The sequence below is a fragment of the Brienomyrus brachyistius genome, chromosome 4 (genome assembly GCF_023856365.1).
Source record: "Brienomyrus brachyistius isolate T26 chromosome 4, BBRACH_0.4, whole genome shotgun sequence".
NCBI classification, from domain to species: domain Eukaryota; kingdom Metazoa; phylum Chordata; class Actinopteri; order Osteoglossiformes; family Mormyridae; genus Brienomyrus; species Brienomyrus brachyistius.
The window spans coordinates 16,554,336-16,572,724 of NC_064536.1; the positions used below are offsets into that span (position 1 = coordinate 16,554,336).

An 18,389-nucleotide genomic window follows, 5' to 3' on the forward strand; every position below is an offset into this window, starting at 1 on the left:
ATAGGGCCATCAATGGGGTGTGTGGGGGGGGTGGCGTCCTTTTTGATGTGCGAGGCATGAGCTGGCAGGAAGTGTCGGTTTACAGCCTTATAGGCGGACCACCGCCCTCCCCCACACACCTCACCCCTGGTACCTGTTCACACCCTGGAGCCAAGAGGCTCAGCATGTTTAAAAACCCCTCCCGATGATCCCCCTGCAGGGTCACCGCCTGTCCAAACCCCCCCCCCCCCCCCCCCCGACCTGATTAGCCCCCCACCAGTCTCAGAGGGAAAAAAACAAAAGAAAGCCTCCCTCGGCTCCAGTAATAATTTGCTGCTTAAGTACAGACGGAGTGAGCTGTGCTCTGATTGGCTGTGTGAGAGGTTGGTAGAAGGTCCCGTGCTGACTGCTGCACGCTCACCAGGCCCCAGTGTACCAGACCAGCCTTTCAAGGCGGCTCACTCCGGAGGCCCGGCTCACTCATTGGCCAGATCACCAGCGCTTGTGTTGCTCACAGCGAGGAGAGATGGGTCTGGAAGGCTTCTCGCTGAATTCTGAGTGGTGTGTGTGTGAATTATGTATATATTACATTGTGGGGACCAAATTTGTTATTTTGATATTGTGGGAACCATTTTTTTCGGTCCCCACAAGGATCAAACGTCCCCACAATGTAGTAAAACTTGTTACTTTTTAGCTTCTGGGGACATTTTTCAAGTCCCCACAATATAAACCTCAGTTTTATAAACCTTGGTGACTGCAGTCAAAATACCTAAAAATACCAAAAGTTTTGTATTTTGTTTGGTTTCTTATGGTTAGGGTTATAGCTTGGTAAGAGTTTGGGTTATGGAATGGGGCTGTGCCTGTAGAAATGAATGGAGAGTCCCCACAATGACAAGAACATATGAGCTATATGTGTGTTTGTGGGATCTGGGGTCCTGCAGTGTGTGTACGTGTGTCTCTCATAACAGCCATCGCAGATCTTTAACCGTATTTTGGTCCTGACGTGTAGCGTAGCGTCCCCTTGAGGCAATCCGGCCCCCCCCACATGGGTGCCCTGCCGTACTCTGACGGGAATATGCCATCCCGCCGTTACTCCTGAGACTCCTCCTGCGGGTTGTGGCTCAAAGAAAACAAGTCCCGTCACGGCACCGCCGGTCGGCCCGCGGCGGCTCACGGTTGTCCAACATCACGGGTGGGTGGGTGGCCCCTTGCAGCTCCGGGTCCCGTGTTGTGCAGTATGTCAGAAGGCCGGGGATGAGGCTCGTGGAGAAGGGGTGGGTGTGCAGTGCAGAGGATGACACGATGGGAGGGGGGATGATGGCAGACCGAGGGAGACGGCCTGCGTGGATCTCTGGCTCAGTCATTAATCTGCTATTTTTCCCTAAAAGGTAAACAAACGTCAGGTGGATCAGCCGTGTCACGCAAGTGCGAAGAAGTCATCAGTCGCTCCTCATGAATAATTCAGCTCGTCCTTTCAGGCCCAGCTGAGTGGCCTCTGCCCCGTGTGACTTTCCCAGGCGTGTTGACGCGTCTCTACGCGCCGCGAGCGTCTGCGCCCTCACCCTGACTGCGCCCTCCCTATTCGGGATGTTGTTTGGGTTTCCCGCTCTGGAGAAGGTCAGCAACTGTGACATGAGCAGCCGCAGGCATAGCGCCCCCTACAGGGCCGGGGAGGGAGGTGGCCATTGATCCCCTCGTGGGTGTCTTGTTAAACTTGCGTTTAGCGCATGTTTAAAAAGCCCCGGTTCTCGTTTGTAGTGTCTGCCTCTCCTTCCTCCCTTAAAATGGCGGCTGAATTTCTCACCAGTCCAACGGCGAACAATGAGACAAGCCCCCCGCCCCCCCCCCCCATCTTTAATCTACAAGCGACACACTGTCCCATATGGCGAAGGCCGTCTGAGATAAAGTCTGCGACCTTCGGTTGAGCGGTTAGAGGTTTGAGCCTGTGCGTCTTTAGCTGAGCTCTGACATGTTACACCCGTCTAACAGGAACGTCAGTGGGAGTGGGTGGGGTGAGTATCTCTTGCAAGCAGGACCTGGATTTCCAGGACGGCGGCGTAAACGGGCGTGACTCCCAGAGGCCTGTGGCGGATGCGCGGCGTTGCCATGGTGGCCGGGCATCGCCGTGGCGATGCCCGCCGCTCACCAGCTATGCTGAGAGACGGGTTCCTCCATCCGGCGGCCCTGGGAGAGTCTCAGCTTTGGTGCGAGGAGGGTGCCATCTGCCTGTGGTGGGAGGGGGTTGGGTTGGTGGGGGGGTGGGCAGAGACAGGTCAGATGTACAGGTAGAGGGTGTGATCCTGCAGAACTGGAGTCACATGACTCCTTCACAGCCAAGCATGAGATCTTATTGGGCATGGAGGAGCTGGGTAGAGTGTTGTGGGGGGGGGGGCCTGTCCCAGAACAGGTTGAGAGTGTGGTCATGTATGGCCTCAAACAGCCTCGCCACCCCCCCCCCATCTTTCTTTGTGGTACAGCTAACTCCACCCCTCCAATCTGTTCCAATAGTCTCATCCTCTTTTTTAGTGAAGCTGTATTTACTGAATATGTGTTTTAAAATATCAGAAACGAATCAAATGACAGAGCTGGAAGTAGTTTGTGTGTGTGGGGATTGGGGGGGGCGTGATGATTTGGCAGTGCAGTGCACTCTGTTCGGAGGCGAGGGGGTGCGAGAGCTCGGCAGCACTCGGCCGGCGGCCGTTCCGGGATGGGGGCCTGCAGGCGGCCCGTCGCGGGAATGTCCTGGTACCAGCCGCATACCTCACCCCCCCGCCCGCCCCACCCCGGTGAACGTGAGACCACACAGCTGCTCGTGCCTGTCCTACCCTGCGGAACCTGCTTCTCTCCCTCGCACCCCCTCCCCCACACGGGGCCGTCTGTTTGTTTTTGACAGGGAAAGGATCTCTGACATGCACCGTCCTGCCTCTCCCTCTCCTCTCTCTGCTCCCTCTCCTCTCTCTCTGCTCCCTCTCCTCTCTCTCTGCTCCCTCTCCCCTCTCTCTGCTCCCTCTCCTCTCTCTCTGCTCCCTCTCCTCTCTCTCTGCTCCCTCTCCCCTCTCTCTGCTCCCTCTCCTCTCTCTCTGCTCCCTCTCCCCTCTCTCTGCTCCCTCTCCTCTCTCTCTGCTCCCTCTCCTCTCTCTCTGCTCCCTCTCCTCTCTCTCTGCTCCCTCTCCTCTCTCTCTGCTCCTCTCCCCTCTCTCTGCTCCCTCTCCTCTCTCTCTGCTCCCTCTCCCCTCTCTCTGCTCCCTCTCCCTCTCTCTGCTCCCTCTCCCCCTCTCTCTGCTCCCTCTCCTCTCTCTCTGCTCCCTCTCCTCTCTCTCTGCTCCCTCTCCTCTCTCTCTGCTCCCTCTCCCCTCTCTCTGCTCCCTCTCCCCTCTCTCTGCTCCCTCTCCTCTCTCTCTGCTCCCTCTCCCCTCTCTCTGCTCCCTCTCCTCTCTCTCTGCTCCCTCTCCTCTCTCTCTGCTCCCTCTCCCCTCTCTCTGCTCCCTCTCCTCTCTCTCTGCTCCCTCTCCTCTCTCTCTGCTCCCTCTCCTCTCTCTCTGCTCCCTCTCCTCTCTCTCTGCTCCCTCTCCTCTCTCTCTGCTCCCTCTCCTCTCTCTCTGCTCCCTCTCCTCTCTCTCTGCTCCCTCCTCTCTCTCTGCTCCCTCTCCCCTCTCTCTGCTCCCTCTCCTCTCTCTCTGCTCCCTCTCCCTCTCTCTGCTCCCTCTCCCCTCTCTCTGCTCCCTCTCCCCTCTCTCTGCTCCCTCTCCTCTCTCTCTGCTCCCTCTCCTCTCTCTCTGCTCCCTCTCCCCTCTCTCTGCTCCCTCTCCCCTCTCTCTGCTCCCTCTCCTCTCTCTCTGCTCCTCTCCTCTCTCTCTCTGCTCCCTCTCCTCTCTCTCTCTGCTCCCTCTCCTCTCTACTCTCCCTCTGCTCTTTCTCTCTTTTTGGGACCCCCCCTCTACCCCCACCCAGCTCTCTATCTGTGGAGACGCCCACAGCTGTGACAGATAGAGCAGAAACTCTGGTTCCCCCCCCCCCACTTCTGAGGTCTCCTCCCATCCGTGTACTTTCGTCCCCCATGCTGCCTGGGGTGGAGATGGGGTGGTCCCTGTAGCTAAGATGGCCTCTCGCTATCTACTGGCTCTGAAGGGATGGGGGGCTGGGCTGTTTGGCGCCCCCGTCTGTTCGCTTTTCTCCATGGGCCCATCCAGAGAGTCTGATCTCACGTGCTGACGGTCTGCTCCTAGTGTTGCCGTGGCTGATTCTTGTGCGTGTGGGTTTGTGTGTTTGCACCCCCCCCCTCTGCCCCCGCCCCATTCTGCCCTGTCTCTCCAACCTCGCCTGGGTGCTGTTTCTGGGCAGCCGGTCTGCTGAGGATGGGCTGACTGCCTCTGCATTCCACCCCTCCCCCCCCTTCAGGAGGAAGTGGACTGGCCCGGAGAGAAGTTTCCTGTGGGATTGTGCACGGAAGTGACAATTAGCGGGGGGAGTGCAGCCTGCATCTCTCTGTCTGTCTGTCTCTCTCTCTCTCTCTCTCATTCTCTTCCTCCTCCCACAGTCGTCACCAGCGTTGTTGGTATCGCGGCCCCCCCTCCCCCCGCATCCCCCAAACCTCCTTGTCGTATGTGTCTGACGATGCTCTTGCCAGCTGCCGTTTGAGCGACAGAAATGGCAGCAGATGGAGTCTGAGGGTGCTGTGCCCATACCCACCCCCCCCCCCCCTGCCAGCCACACCCTCCCAATGTGGACGCCGGTACTGTGGGGGCTGGCCATGGGGCTGGAAGCTGGCAGTGGTGTTGGAGCAGGGGCTGATGGGTAATAGATTCCCTTCCCGCTGATAGTCGCCGTGGATGGAAACGCAAGATGCGGTTATTCTGTGGCTTATTATCATAATTTCAGTGAGATGGGTCACCGGACAATCCGTCGGTTTGTTTTATGTTCCTTGCAGCTTGTCACTTCACATGTTTCGTATTTGTTAATTGCTCTGCTGTTTTCTGTTTTTAAGTTATTCATTAGCCATAAATAGAACCTGAATGCATACGTTCCGGTGAATACCAGCGTTACTCTGTGTGTTCTTGAGTCCATTTCTGCATCCAATCACTAGGACAGGCTCTCATCCACCCCTCTCTCCCTCTCCATCCAATCGCAGAGATGGAGAACGAGGACGCGCGGCTGGGAGTCGGGGTCGCTGTGGCGCTGAGCGCGGAGCCAGGCCCATCGGGAGACGAGGAGGAAAGTGGGTCCGAGCGGCAGGAGGAGGAGCACACAGGTGAGCGAGAGGCCTACCAACCAATCACAAACTCCCCCAGCCAACGGTCCGCCCACTTCACCTTCCATACACCATTCTCTTTCCATAATCATCCCTCAATTGTCCGCCGATGGTTTTGAGTTAATTCAGGTTAATTAATCTTTATATAGCGCCTTTCACAACAGTGTCGTTCATTACATTAATCATTGCCTGATGGGTTTTCAGTGTTCTTTTTCATAGTTATGAGCTCCTCCGCCCACTCCCCCACTCGATGATCCCTAAAAGACGACTCTGTGTGGACGGTGCCCCTGCATCCCCCCACCCCACTTCAGTACCCTACTGTCTGGGACAGAGGTGCCATTGTAAACACCACAGGCTGTTCACAGCTGTTCATGGGCTGCCCCCCCACACACTGTTCTGGCCTGCAACAGCAGCACCGCCTGAGACAGGGCAGTGTATTATAACACTCAGGCAGAATAAGGAGGACAGGGTCATGCTGGTGTGGGGGGGGGGGGCTCCCCACACGCCCCAAGGGAGGGAGGGGGGAACGGAGGCAGCCTAAGCAGCTCTGCTTGTCATCACTGCCAACACATACAGAGCATAATGCTGGGTTAGGGCACTGCTCCATCCTGGGGGGGGTCACAGACAGCCATACAGGATGGTTTTGACCAAAATGAGCACATCTCCCCCGCCCCTCCCCTCCCCATCAGATACGGGCCATTTCGCTTCGCCATTTCGGCCCGCTTCATCTATAAACACACCGTGGCTGACAGGGAATGGAGCCCGGGACCAAGGCTGCTAGTAATGGGCTGAACGAGGGAGTGAGGGATGGAGTGAGGGATGGAGTGAGGGATGGAGTGAGGGATCAGTGAAATACGGGATGGAGTAAAATAGGGAGACTGCTACGGGCTGACAATATGCACTGATAGGAACATGCATGCAGCCTCTTACCAAACCCTCCCTCGGGGGGTGAACCATGAGCAGGGCCTCTTAGGAAGATGGCCTGTTGGTGTTGGCAGGAGGTGACGGCGAGGAGGCTGAGCGCTCCCCGGCTGGGGGAGGTGGGGAGGAGCAGCCCCCTGTGAATCCCACGACGGCACCTACTGTCCAGATCAATGGGAACTCCAACACGCCCACCAAGACCCCCGTCAAGTCGGCGGCCCCGAACCGCATGCTAAGGCGGACCCAGGTAAGGTGACAGTAGCCTGTAGGAGCCCCCTAAAGGCCCATGAAGCTGGTACCCCTGGGCAGGACCACCGGATAGATCCCTGTGCGGTGGGGGGTGGGGGGGTCGGAGAGCTGCTAACAAACGGCAGCATATGGCAATCTCAATCCCCCTTTGTGTGCATCGATGCGTACATTACACACCCCCCCCCCCAATTCAAGTGTGAGATTTTGTGTCGTACGGTGCAAACAGGTGTCCTCCTCCTCACCCCCTCCTGGGTCATGTGACCCGCACACCCTCCCCCCAGTGACACTGATAAGTGTATTTCCACACATAGACGCCAGTGGCAGGGAGAGCCTTCCTGTGTAATTTGGTCACCCTCTCACCATGAGAACCCGTTTTAGCACGCCTGGTTCTGAACTGAGGGTGGGCGGGCATCACACGCCCTCCTCCAGCCCCAGAACCTGCTGATTTCTAGGCTCATTTCTCAAGGGGGGGGGGGGGGGCAGCACAGGGCTCAGCCGGGTCATTAAACAGAGATGTTAATATGAGCCACGTTGCCCTGATCCGTAATACGGCGGGGAGCCCTTAGGCTGCCCTCAGGACCTGAGCCGCCGCTAGATTATTAGCCCCCGCGAGAGCCTGGGGGCGCTCTGTGGTTTTTAGAGCACATTAGAAGAAGGGGGGGGGTTCTTAAGGGCTGGGGAGTCCCCACAAAGATATAATTACAAACCTGTGTGTGTGTGTGTGTGTGTGTGTGTGTGTGTGTGTGTGTGTGTGTGTACGTGGGCTGGGGGGGAGTTGCCATTCAGTGGTGTAGCAGGACAGAGCCCCGTCTCATAGGGTCTGTGATCTAGAGAATCAAAGGTCTATAGGAACTGTGCTAAATAAGGATCAGATCTATAGGTCAGAGGTCTGTAAGGACTGTGGTCTATAGGGTCAGAGGGTTGATAGAAATATTGTTAATAAGGGTCAGAGGACTATAGGGTCGGAGGTCTATAAGGACTGTGGTCTATAGGGTCAGAGGGTTGATAGAAATATTGTTAATAAGGGTCAGAGGACTATAGGGTCAGAGGTCTGTAAGGACTGTGGTCTATAGGGTCCGAGGGTTGATAGAAATATTGTTTATAAAGTCAGAGGACTATAAGGACTGTGATCTGTAGGGTCAGAGGGTTGATAGAAATATTGTTTATAAGGGACAGAGGTCTATAAGGACTGTGGTCTGTAGGATCAGAGGGTTGATAGAAATATTGTTTGTAAGGGTTAGAGGACTATAGGGTCGGAGGTCTATAAGGACTATAGTCTATAGGGTCAGAGGTCCCATAAAGTGTCCCTAAATATACCTACATAGTAAAGGTGATTGAGTGTAATTTAATGAAATTAAAGCGTTCTGGATTGAAGATGCATGCAACCCTGTACCTGCTTGGTAGGGGGCGGTATAGGAGCAGATCCGCCGGGCACATGAGAGTTCCTTAACCGCTTGCCTTTGAATACCTGAGACTTGGGTTCCTTTTTCCTCACTACGCTCACTGTGTTGCAGGATGCCAGGGACGACACCTCATCCTTCATCTGCCCCTTATGCGACAAGAACTGCGTCACGCAGCACCAGCTGACCATGCACATCCGACAGGTAGACGGCCTGGGGGGGGGGGCTGCCTGACAGTTTACACTGACACCCCCACTCTGAACCCGTAGCGGAGTACAGATAACGGTTCACGAACCCGCCACGTGCAGGACAGGTACCACAGGCAGTCCTCTCTGTGACTGTGCCGTTAGCCGGCTGATGAGCAGTTATCATCCGTTTTGACTCGATTACACTCAGTGGCCAGTTTATTTAGTGCACAGATCTGACACGGAATCTCGTGGCCGTTTCTGAACACATGCGGAATCACACAGGCACAGTCACTGCTTAGCCGAGCATTCGAATGGCCGAGACGCCTGATCTGTGACATTCTGAGCGTGGTGTGATTGTTGGTGTCAAACCTGGCGCTTGCACCATCTTAGTTACGTTCCTCTTGACTTTCACACGTTACGAGTATCTTCAAGTTACAGAGAATTGTGAGATGAACGCAAGCCATCCAGTCCAGGGAGATGCTGTGGCTTTTTACCAGAACACTGCTTATTACAGAGGTCAGAGGTGAACGATTCATTCGAGCTGGGAAGCACACAAGCGCAGCTAGAGCAGCTTAGTATAATAGTGAGGTGTAGAAAGGCAACTCGTCAACCTTTTAAGGTGGTTCTAGGGATTGAAGGGGGTCTGGTCTGGTGCTGCGTAGGTGTACCTAATTTAATGGCCACTGAGTGAACGTTAGTGACCCACACACATACGCACAGCCAGATGTTTCCATGTGTCTGTAAACCCTTACGCTTCTCCCCCCCAGCACAACTCGGACAGCGGGACCACGGACCACTCGTGCAGCATCTGCGGAAAGTCGCTGAGCTCGGCCAGCTCCCTGGACCGGCACATGCTGGTGCACAGCGGCGAGAGGCCCTACAAGTGCTCCGTGTGCGGACAGACCTTCACCACCAACGGCAACATGCACAGGTACCCGGCGGGCCGGCGAGCGCGAGGAGCGTACATCTTAAGCAAGACGGATGAATTAGCCTGCTCATTAACCACAAAGAGGACATGTGTATAAGAGAATTACCAACTGCCGCCGTCAGAAATTCATTTCCTGGCCACAACAGGAAGTGATGCACTTTGATGCCACGGGGTTAGTTAGCGCCTCGAAATTAGGATGAGCGGCGTGTTTGTGTTTTATGTGCATGTTTTTCTTTTTTGCTTTTTTAATCTTTGTATTTTGACACCAGGGTGCTATCTTTAAATGTGCACGCCCACTGTTTCCATGCCGAGCACCCCCATTCACCCGGGGATGACAGGGGCGGGCATTGTGGGAGCGTCGCGATGCCCCCGCGATCGAGCCCCAACACGTCCATGGCGCTCGCAGAAAGCTGCTACTTGTTAATTAGCCGCGCTTTGCATGTTTCCTGAGCCTCATCGAAAGCTGATTTCTCCACTCGCGCCTGGACGTCGTGTCCAGACCCGCCGCGGGAAGGGGGGGGGCGCCCTGGTGGAGCGTACGGCTCCCGTGCCTCGCTCTGTTTTTCGGGCTTGCGTTCGCCTCGGGCCGTGCTGTCACGCCGTGATGAATTGGCCGTCAGGAATGCACCTGTGGGAGGAGACTCTGGGCGTGATGGGACTGGTTCTGCACCAGTCCGGACGGCGTAACGGTATCGTGACTTGGCAGCGGTGTGCTGTGCGAACAGCCCTCATTGGTTGAGATTGTATTATTTTTTTTTTTGATTCCTTGCCCAATTTGTTTATGGGTTATGCGATTCCAGTAAAAGGAGATAGAGAACCGCCTTCACCTCCATGGAAAGATGCTTCAGATGAAGCAATTTTATTATACGATTAGTTTTATCCATTGGCAGCCAGCAGGGCGGCGTATAGGTTAAGGTTTACGGTTGTTGATTTGAGAGCAGCGGTGGGCCCTGCTTTGGACCACGGCTGACTAAATCGAGCCGCTAAGCTCCACCGTGGCACTGGGGAAGCGATTTGCATTGGTGGGGGGGGGGAGGGGACACGTTCATGCCAGGATGTGGGGGGGGGGGTGCTGATAGCCGAGGAGGCAGGAAGCCCATGGAAGTCGTTTGTTTATCCCCATGGTACGCAGAGTCGCCGCCGTTGCCACACGTCACCAGGGAGAGGAGATGGGAGTTTAGCCGAGGGCGGGGGACAGGGCCGCAGTTGGCATCCGTCTCGGAGCCGCTGGCGAGCCAGATCGCCTGGGGAGGTGGGTGGAGGGTGCTCGGGAGAGATAAATGCAGGGTGGGGTTATGTGGGCTGAAAGATGGGTGGGAAACCGGGGGAGGGGGTTATAGGCAGTTTCTGCGGGGGGGGGGCTCGCTGGGGACTTTTAGGTGGAGCTCCACAACAGGAGCTGATCGCCTGCTGTTTCCTACTGTCCCCCAAACCTATGGGCCGACCAGTTTGAGCAGCGGTGGACAGCTGGAGCTGGAGCTAAGATGGTGGATGCGGCCCCAGCCGCTCACTGTCACACTGGAAACCTCTTCCTCTTCGGGAGACAGACAGCTGTCTCTGACCCTCCCCCACCACCACCACCACCACCACCCATGTGGTTTTGGGGTGTGAAGATGTGGGGGGGGGGTGGGGGGGGGTAACTGTCTGACTCCCCATCTCTCGCTCTCTGCTGGGTTTCTTTGTGCCTGTTGCGGGAGCGGGGGAGGCAGTTCGTTCCCAAACGTGTGTGACCGTTTAGACGTCTGGTCATGACAGTCGCTGGACCTGTGGGCGACGCTCGCCCTCACACACGGTCGCCGATTTGTGGTCGCCAGCCACCCGGGGAGACGGCAGGGTCTGTCTGATTGTTGTTCATTAAGCGGAGTCGCCTTTCGGACGCAGTGTGAAGCAGATGTCTCCCAGCAAGGCCGCGTGACCGTTTTACAGCAGGTCTGAGTGCACAGTCATTCAGGATCCTGACAGCTTTATAATAACCTTCAAGCTGCTGCTTTGGGAGATGTAGGGAAACCTGCCTGAGGGAATAGGCTGTTTTGGCGTGAGGTGAGTAACCCCAAGCAGTAAAAAAAAGAAAAGCTTGCTGAATTTATAGGTAAATCAGCTGCCCGCGTTTCGTCACCAACTCACGCCCCAATGATCCCCGTCTTCCTCTCGCACGCTGGAAAAGCGAGGATCCGTCGCTCCGGCAGCAGTGTTTTGGATTAGCGAGGTGTGCCAGGTCACCGCTGTGACATTTAGTGGCATTGTTTGTGGGAGGTGTCAGGTTACGGCCAGTCAGAGTTATAGGGGAGGAATAGGGACAGAGTATAGCAGTAGACCAGCGTTTAAGTTAGTGTGGGTGGGCGGGGGGCACTTTATGTGCTCCCTGAAAGCGCATGCTTTGGCCCTGGGGGGTTTTTCTCAAGGTGATGTATCTGTGAGCACACCCCGCCCCCCCCATTTTGAGCCCCGGTCAGTCCAGGTCACTCCACGTGTCACACTCTGGGATAGCAGAGACAGACGGTCTCTCCTGCGGTTGGCCGGGTTTGCCGGATCGCAGCACGCTGACATCTTGCAGGGCGGGGGTAAGGCCGGGGTCCTCGGAAAGAGGCGGGGCCATCAGGGGCAGCGCACGGGCGACCGGCACTCTGCCTGCCCTCGCGTGACAAGTAACCTTCAGCTGTGGACCGCTGACCTCTCTGACTGTCCTCACACATGCTGGGAAACACCCGAAAATCCCGAGCGAGTGCTCCAACACGTATGCTCAGGGACACACACGGCTTGCACTTCCAGAAAGACCAGTTTGTTCTCCTTTAGGGTGATGGGGGGGGGGGGGGGCACGTGTCCCAGCGTGTTACCGTGGAGATGCACTCTTTTTGTTTCTTTTAATCTCCCATCTCACTGCATGTGACCTTTAACCAGAGAGAAACGGGGGGAGGTAGGGGGGTGGAGAGGCTGGGGAGAGACAGAACAGGCAAATCTGTATTTGTGAGGGGGTCACATGGTCGGGTCACATGGTGTAGCCATGGCAAAGTGACGTCACCTCTGCATATCATATGGCTGCCTCTTTTCCTCCCTTCTCATGTGTCAGAGAGCAAAGCATTGGAGGGTGACCACACGCACACAGGTTTGTAATTATATCTTTGTGGGGACTCTTCATTCATTTCTATGGGGAAAACTCTAATCAGAACATGGCGACTCTTAACCCCTACCCAGCCCTGACCTTAACCATAAGTAATCGAACAAAAAACAAGACGTTTGGTACTTTCAGTTTTGGTCCCCACAATGTAATATAAACCTAATCCACACACACACACACACACAGACCTTGGAATAAACCCAGAGACAGAACATTGTGCACGTCCCCTGCCACCTCCTGTCCTCTCATTCGGATGTTTGGGGGGGCCTTGTCCTTGCGACAGTCGTCTAAGCGCACGCACTCCGGCCCCATCACCCAGCCCAAGGCCCCCGGCTCACTGGCGCCTCTCACAGGCCGCATGGCCGCTCATGCCGTGTATTTGCTACATGTTTGTCTCCTGTCATGAATCCAGTTAAATTTAGCACGGAGTACCAAGGTCACATGACCAGGGCCCATGATGGTCAGGGGAGTGTGGGCTCCACTTGCGCGGAGGGGGGCGTGTGACAGAGCAGACCCCCACCACCCCCACCACCACCCCAGTTTAAAGGGATTCACCTGCTCAGTTTCAAGGAGGGCATGTATCTCCGCAGGCACATGAAGATACACGACAAAGACCCCAGCACAGGCCTGAGCACAAGCCCCCCCTCCCCCACCAAGCGACGAAGGCCTTCCGCCAAGAGGAAGCCCAGCCTGGGTGATGAGGGCGAGCGCACGGACGAGCCCCCGCATAAAAAGGTACCCCCCCCCCCGGGCCATGCCCCCTCCCTTTCCCAGGCCACCCCCCACCCTCCCTCTATCCTAACGCCACCACGCCTGTCCCCAGGGGTCCGAGGAGAGCCAGGCGGGTGAGTGGGGCAAAGGCGGGGATCTGCAGCCTTGTCCCATCTGCTTCAAGAGCTTCTTGTGCAAATACGGCCTGGAGACGCACATGGAGACCCACCCTGACAGCACACTCAGGTACGCCGGCCAGCACCCCCCGCCCCCCGCCCCCCGCCCTCTGACATCATGCGGTGCGCCCCGCCCCCAGCCGCAGAAGTCAATTCGCCATCCGAGGCCTCCATGTCAGCTGACTCAGAATGCCTGCGGTCCGTGTGTGTCCCACGGAGTCTCTGTTGGGTCGGGCCGGTCCATCTCGGAATGTAGGGCGCTTTGCATCATGGGGTCTCAGTCAGGGTTCCTTTTGGGAAGAGCATAAGCCTGAGTGACGCCAGCGGGCATGGATCCCGACCCGATGATCCCTCGGGACCAGTGCGCGACCTGCTGCCGGTGCAGGTCCAGTCTCGGGTGTAGCGTGAGACGAGCCATGAGGAATGCGCGTTCCGGGCTCAGCCACGCAGCATGTGAGTGGGTTTGCTCCCCGTCGTTGCTCGGAGACCCCGCAGGCATCCCATAGAGGTATGCTTCAGCCAGCGGGAGCTATAATTTAATATATCCCAGCATGGCCAAGTGCTGCCACATACCAGCCCCGGGGGGTTGGCGGAGGGGGGGGGGGGATTCAGCCCCCATGGCCAAATCCTTCAGCCTGAGTGGGAATTCTGCACTGAAAAGCCCTGCAGGTTAACAGGAAAATGCCAGAAAGCAAAGCTGCCTCCGTGAGTGAGAATGCGGAGGGACTTTCCCCCCTGTATGGGGGAGGGGTCAGGCAGGCTATGGCACTAAGGGGGCTGAAAGAGAAGTGGAGTGAATAGAAGAGAGTGAGTGAACCTTGGGATTGGGAATGGGGAAGCTGGTAAGATTAGAAAGTCATTCCAGCAGCAGGGGGCGCCACCTCGCAGTTGAATATTTCAACTTTGAAGTAGGAGTGAAATCCCAGGGGCAGAGAATGCCATCCAGTAAGCATTTCTCCGGACCCCCATTTGACTGTCTTACACTTAAATGTGCATGTAGCAGTCAAAACGTGTTTGCATGGAAACTGCTGTTTATCATTCACATTGACGGCGGATATGTTAGGAGCTTCCGTCACGGGTATGCAGCATCAGGACCTGGGCTGTGAATGGACAACTAAGTGGGGGGGGGAGGGGAGGGGGGGGGGCTGAGCTGGGTAATTAGATGTGACAGGAGCAGCTGAGGAACACTAATCTCTGGATGATGCATTCTGGGAGGTCTGCATACACACACACACATACAGGTATGTAAACACACACACACACACATTTACTGTTCGTAACGAGGGGGGCAGTGATGTCTTTCCGGGGCTGAGTGTGTCAGCCTGTCTGGGTTCTGTCCATAGAAGCATTGGAGATCCGTGTTCTTCCTGTTGGGAGGTAAACCCTGTGATGGAGAGGGATGAGGGACAGCGATTAGACTCCCTAGCAGCACCCAGCCACTGGTAACCGGGTGTCAGGGGAGATAAAGGAGATTACAGGCACAGGCTCCTTCCAGAAGCCCTCCTAGGCAGTGCCAGGCGATAACCGCCCCACTACAGAGCACAGACGGCGCCTGCCTCTCACTCTCATCACATCATAATCACATGGGGGCGCCCCTCCCCTCCATGTCTCCATCTGTGCAGAAATTATGGGGGGTGGTTTGGCAGGTTAGGACACTCTGCCTACGAGGAGAAGGTTTTTGGTTCAAATCCCATGACCGACAGAGGGAGCTCAGTGTTGGGAGCCTCAGTTGCTCCAGCGACTCTCAGATTCTGCTTCAAAATAAACATCGTTTTGAATAAAAGTGTCTGCTAAATACATAAAATGTTAATGCGCAGACGATTCTTTGCCATGATCCTTTGGCTCCAAAGGGAAAGATAAAGATTAAGATGCACTTTGACGACCCCAGGGGGAAATTCTGGTGCATACAGCAGCAGGAATGCAGTGCGCAGACAAGCATTCATACAGTGCCAAAATGACGAGCTGCAAAGACGGTGCGCACAGTGCAAACAAGTAAACATAGTGCAAACAGATCTAAAGAGTACACAGTACGCAAACAAAATATCCAATCCTATTATGATAGAGATATTTAATTAATATTTAAAGATAAAAATGATAATTTTGTGACATTATGTGCAGTTAATGAAGAGATTCCGTGAGACTTTAGTTGCAAGCATGCACTTACTCGTTTACCTCGGTGGGGAAGATTGCTGTCATAACTACAGTGACCCTGCAATGCGACCCTGGAGTCGGGCAGTGTAATCCCCCAGTTGTCCCCTCCTAGGTGTGAGGTGTGCTGCATCACTTTCCGCACTCACCGAGGTCTGCTGCGTCATAACGCCGTCGTCCACAAGCAGCTTCCCACCGACCCTGCCGGACGCCCCTTCATCCAGAATAATCCCTCCATCCCACTGGGTTTCAGTGACCTGGCCTTCATTGACTTCTCCTGCAGGAAGTTCCCACACATCGCCCAGGTGTGTGCCGGTTACAGTCGAATGAGTTCTTGTGTGGATACCGATAGCAAATATTAGTTGATGGGGGATGGGGGGCTTGTCCAGGGAATATCGATGTTTAGTGTTGAATTAGTGCTTCTTATTTGGCATGAATTTGGCTATTGTCAGGCGAATTTAAGTGAAAGCTGTCTGCTCACCAGGTTTGGTGTGAGACCAATCTCCGCCGATCTACCAGCAAGTTCCATCGCTTTGTGTGTGAGACCTGCAACAGGGCCTTCCCCCTTCAGTCCGCCCTCAATCTGCACTTGGCCACTCACGACGCCGGACAGAGTGATTCAAAGGAAGCCCCGGCCAATCCCGGCAGTGAAACGCCGCCCACCGCTAAGAAGGCCGGCTTCATGGAGTCTCTGGGCCTGCAGCACATTTCCCAGATGAAGCCAGATCAGACGGATGAGGAGGCCCAGCAAGCTGTGCTGGACAGCATCCGGGTCATCCGCGTGGAGCCAACTATGCCCAGCCTACCTCAGGAGCCCAGTGGCATTGCCCTTCCCCTGCCGGACCCGTCGTCACTGCAGGGCCTCTCCCAGGTGAGTGCCCTGAGCTTCCTGTCGCTGCAGCCCTTCCAGAAGGGCTTCATCATGCAGCCCGACAGCGGCATGGTGGTCAGGCCCATCAGCAACGAGAACGGCGTCGAACTGGCTGATATTCAGCAGATCCTGAAGATAGCCTCCTCGGCGCCCAACCAGATCACCCTACCGCCGCTCTCCAAAGCCCCGAGCAACTCCACGCAGACTAGCTGCAAGCAGATGCCCTCGCTCAAGCCAAAGCCACTGGTGGCCCCACGCACCAGCCTGGCCACTTCCACTCCACCCCCGCTAATGAACGCCCAGCAGGCCTCTCCGTGCTGCATCAGCCCCAGCCTGCCACCCCCCACTAACCAGCTGCTCCAGACTCCGGGGGAGTCCTCTTCCTCCTCATCTTCTCCTACCAGCGGCTATGACTGCACACAAGACAGAAGCGGAGAGAAGACCCAGCTCAACATGGACGCCTTGACACCCATGGAGGCAGGGAACCAGATGGTAGTGTCCGAGTTGAAGGGGATAGGTGGAAGGAAGCCGGGGCGCAAGGAAGCTTTTCCCTGCCGCTTTTGCGAGCAGGTCTTTGGCTCCGCCAGCGTCCTGCAGGCCCACATGCGCTTCCACATGGGTGCATCACCCTATCAGTGCCGGATCTGCGACTACGCCGCCCCTGACAAAGCCACTCTGATCAGGCACTTGCGCACGCACAGCGGCGAGCGGCCTTATGCCTGCCGCATCTGCCGTTATGCCTTCACTGTCAAGGCCAACTGCGAGCGGCACCTGCGCAAGAAGCACATGAAGAACACGCGTAAGGAGATCGAGAAGAACATTGAGTATGTGTCCGGCGACTCTCCAGACTCCGTTGGTGGCGAGACGCTCTGTGGCTACTGCGGCGAGGACCTGAAGAGCTACCGGGCGCTGCAGATCCACTTGCGCACGCACGGTGGCTGCCAACGCAAGCCATTCGAGTGCCGGCGGTGTGGGGCAGCCTTTCTGGCTAAGAGGAACTGCATCCACCACCTGCTCAAACAGCATCCTGAGGTACAGGAGAGAGAGATCGAGGAGCACATCTCCACCCTACTCCTCGATCCTCCCTCCGCCCAATCGCCGGTTGCCCTCCCTCAGAACAGGCAGTTCCCTCAGCCAATCAAGGTAGAAGAGATCGGTTTCTATGCTGGCGACCCAGACCAGCCACTGGACTTCTCCAGTAAGGGTCGAGGAGGTCCCATGGTCAGTCCTTGTGGGACGAAGCAGGAAGGGGTCCACCCGCCTCTGCCTGCCTCTTATGACACTTCCTTTGAACCTATTGACCTCTCTATCCCCAAGAATCCCGAGAAGAAGTTAAAGAGAGACATTGCTGGTATGCCACCTACCGTACCTCCATTGGAGATCAAGAGAGAGGAGCTGTCCCCTGGCACCAACCATGTCCGACCCCAGGATAAAGCCCTGGGTGAGAAACCTCGTCAATTTGCGCCATACCAGGTGTCCCTCGTGCCCCCCCATACCAACGGACCTCTCAGTGCCAGTCGCCCACTGAGGCTCAAGCCCTTGCTTCCCAAGCCATTCTCAGCTCCTACGTCCTCTAAGGAGCTCCCTCCGCTGGCTTCCATCGCACAGATCATCTCTTCCGTGTCCGTTGCTCCTGCTCTGCTCAAGAGGGAGAGTGCTCCCAGCAGCCCTGGGGGTGGACTAGAACTGGTACCAGAGAAGGGCACTGGTGTCACTGGGCTCCAAAAAAATCCAGAGCCACCCAGTAAGCAACAGCCCGAGGGAGAAGATGGTGCCAGTAATGGCTCTGTAGATGAATCTTCTCCAGAAATCTCCAAGAAGAGAGGCAAAGCAAGGCCCAGCGGTGGCGGTGGCGACCATCACACCACAGAGCCCGGCGACATCGATCTGGAGTCCAGCGGAGAGTTCGCCAGCGTCGAGAAGATCCTGGCCACCACCAACGCCAACAAGTTCAGCCCATATCTGCAGCCCGATGCAGCAATAGCAGAGGCCTCCTTGAAGGAGGAGGCAAAGAGGCCTTCCACCAGTGAGGACGAGAAAGACGGCCAGGATGACAAGCAGCGGCCGCGGTCTCAGACCAAGGGCAAGAAGAACGCCTACTCCAACTCCCTACAGAAGATGACCTGCTCTTACTGCCCACGTGTTTTCCCTTGGGCAAGCTCCCTCCAGAGACACATGCTTACACACACAGGTGAGTTATCCACTCCTACAAAGCAGTGTCTGATACCCATCTACGTTTCCTGTCCGTACGCAAATGTGCATCTCCATTGAAATTTGCTTTTAGGTTATACACCAAAATCAAAGTAGAATCAACCTTTTTTTTCCTAACTAAATTCGTAATCGTAAAAGGACCATGTTTCAGCCTTGATTCTTCAACTGGGTTACAAAAAAAGCAGAAAAAATGACAACCTTGTCTTGTGATCACTTGAAACAGGAAGTGTGAAAGGGCTTTGAG

General features: G+C 55.9%; 1 protein-coding gene across 2 annotated transcripts in view; it reads left to right on the plus strand.

The window, feature by feature from the left end:
- Nucleotides 1–18,389, plus strand: part of rreb1b (ras responsive element binding protein 1b) — a 37,721-nt gene that overhangs the window by 13,288 nt on the left and 6,044 nt on the right. For both annotated transcript variants that reach the window (XM_049010122.1, XM_049010123.1), the window contains exons 2-9: nt 5,108–5,227; nt 6,226–6,395; nt 7,912–8,001; nt 8,753–8,916; nt 12,619–12,763; nt 12,852–12,985; nt 15,179–15,368; nt 15,548–18,125. In XM_049010122.1, coding sequence (XP_048866079.1) covers nt 5,108–5,227; nt 6,226–6,395; nt 7,912–8,001; nt 8,753–8,916; nt 12,619–12,763; nt 12,852–12,985; nt 15,179–15,368; nt 15,548–18,125 — 3,591 coding nt within the window. The remainder of the gene's footprint in view (nt 1–5,107; nt 5,228–6,225; nt 6,396–7,911; nt 8,002–8,752; nt 8,917–12,618; nt 12,764–12,851; nt 12,986–15,178; nt 15,369–15,547; nt 18,126–18,389) is intronic.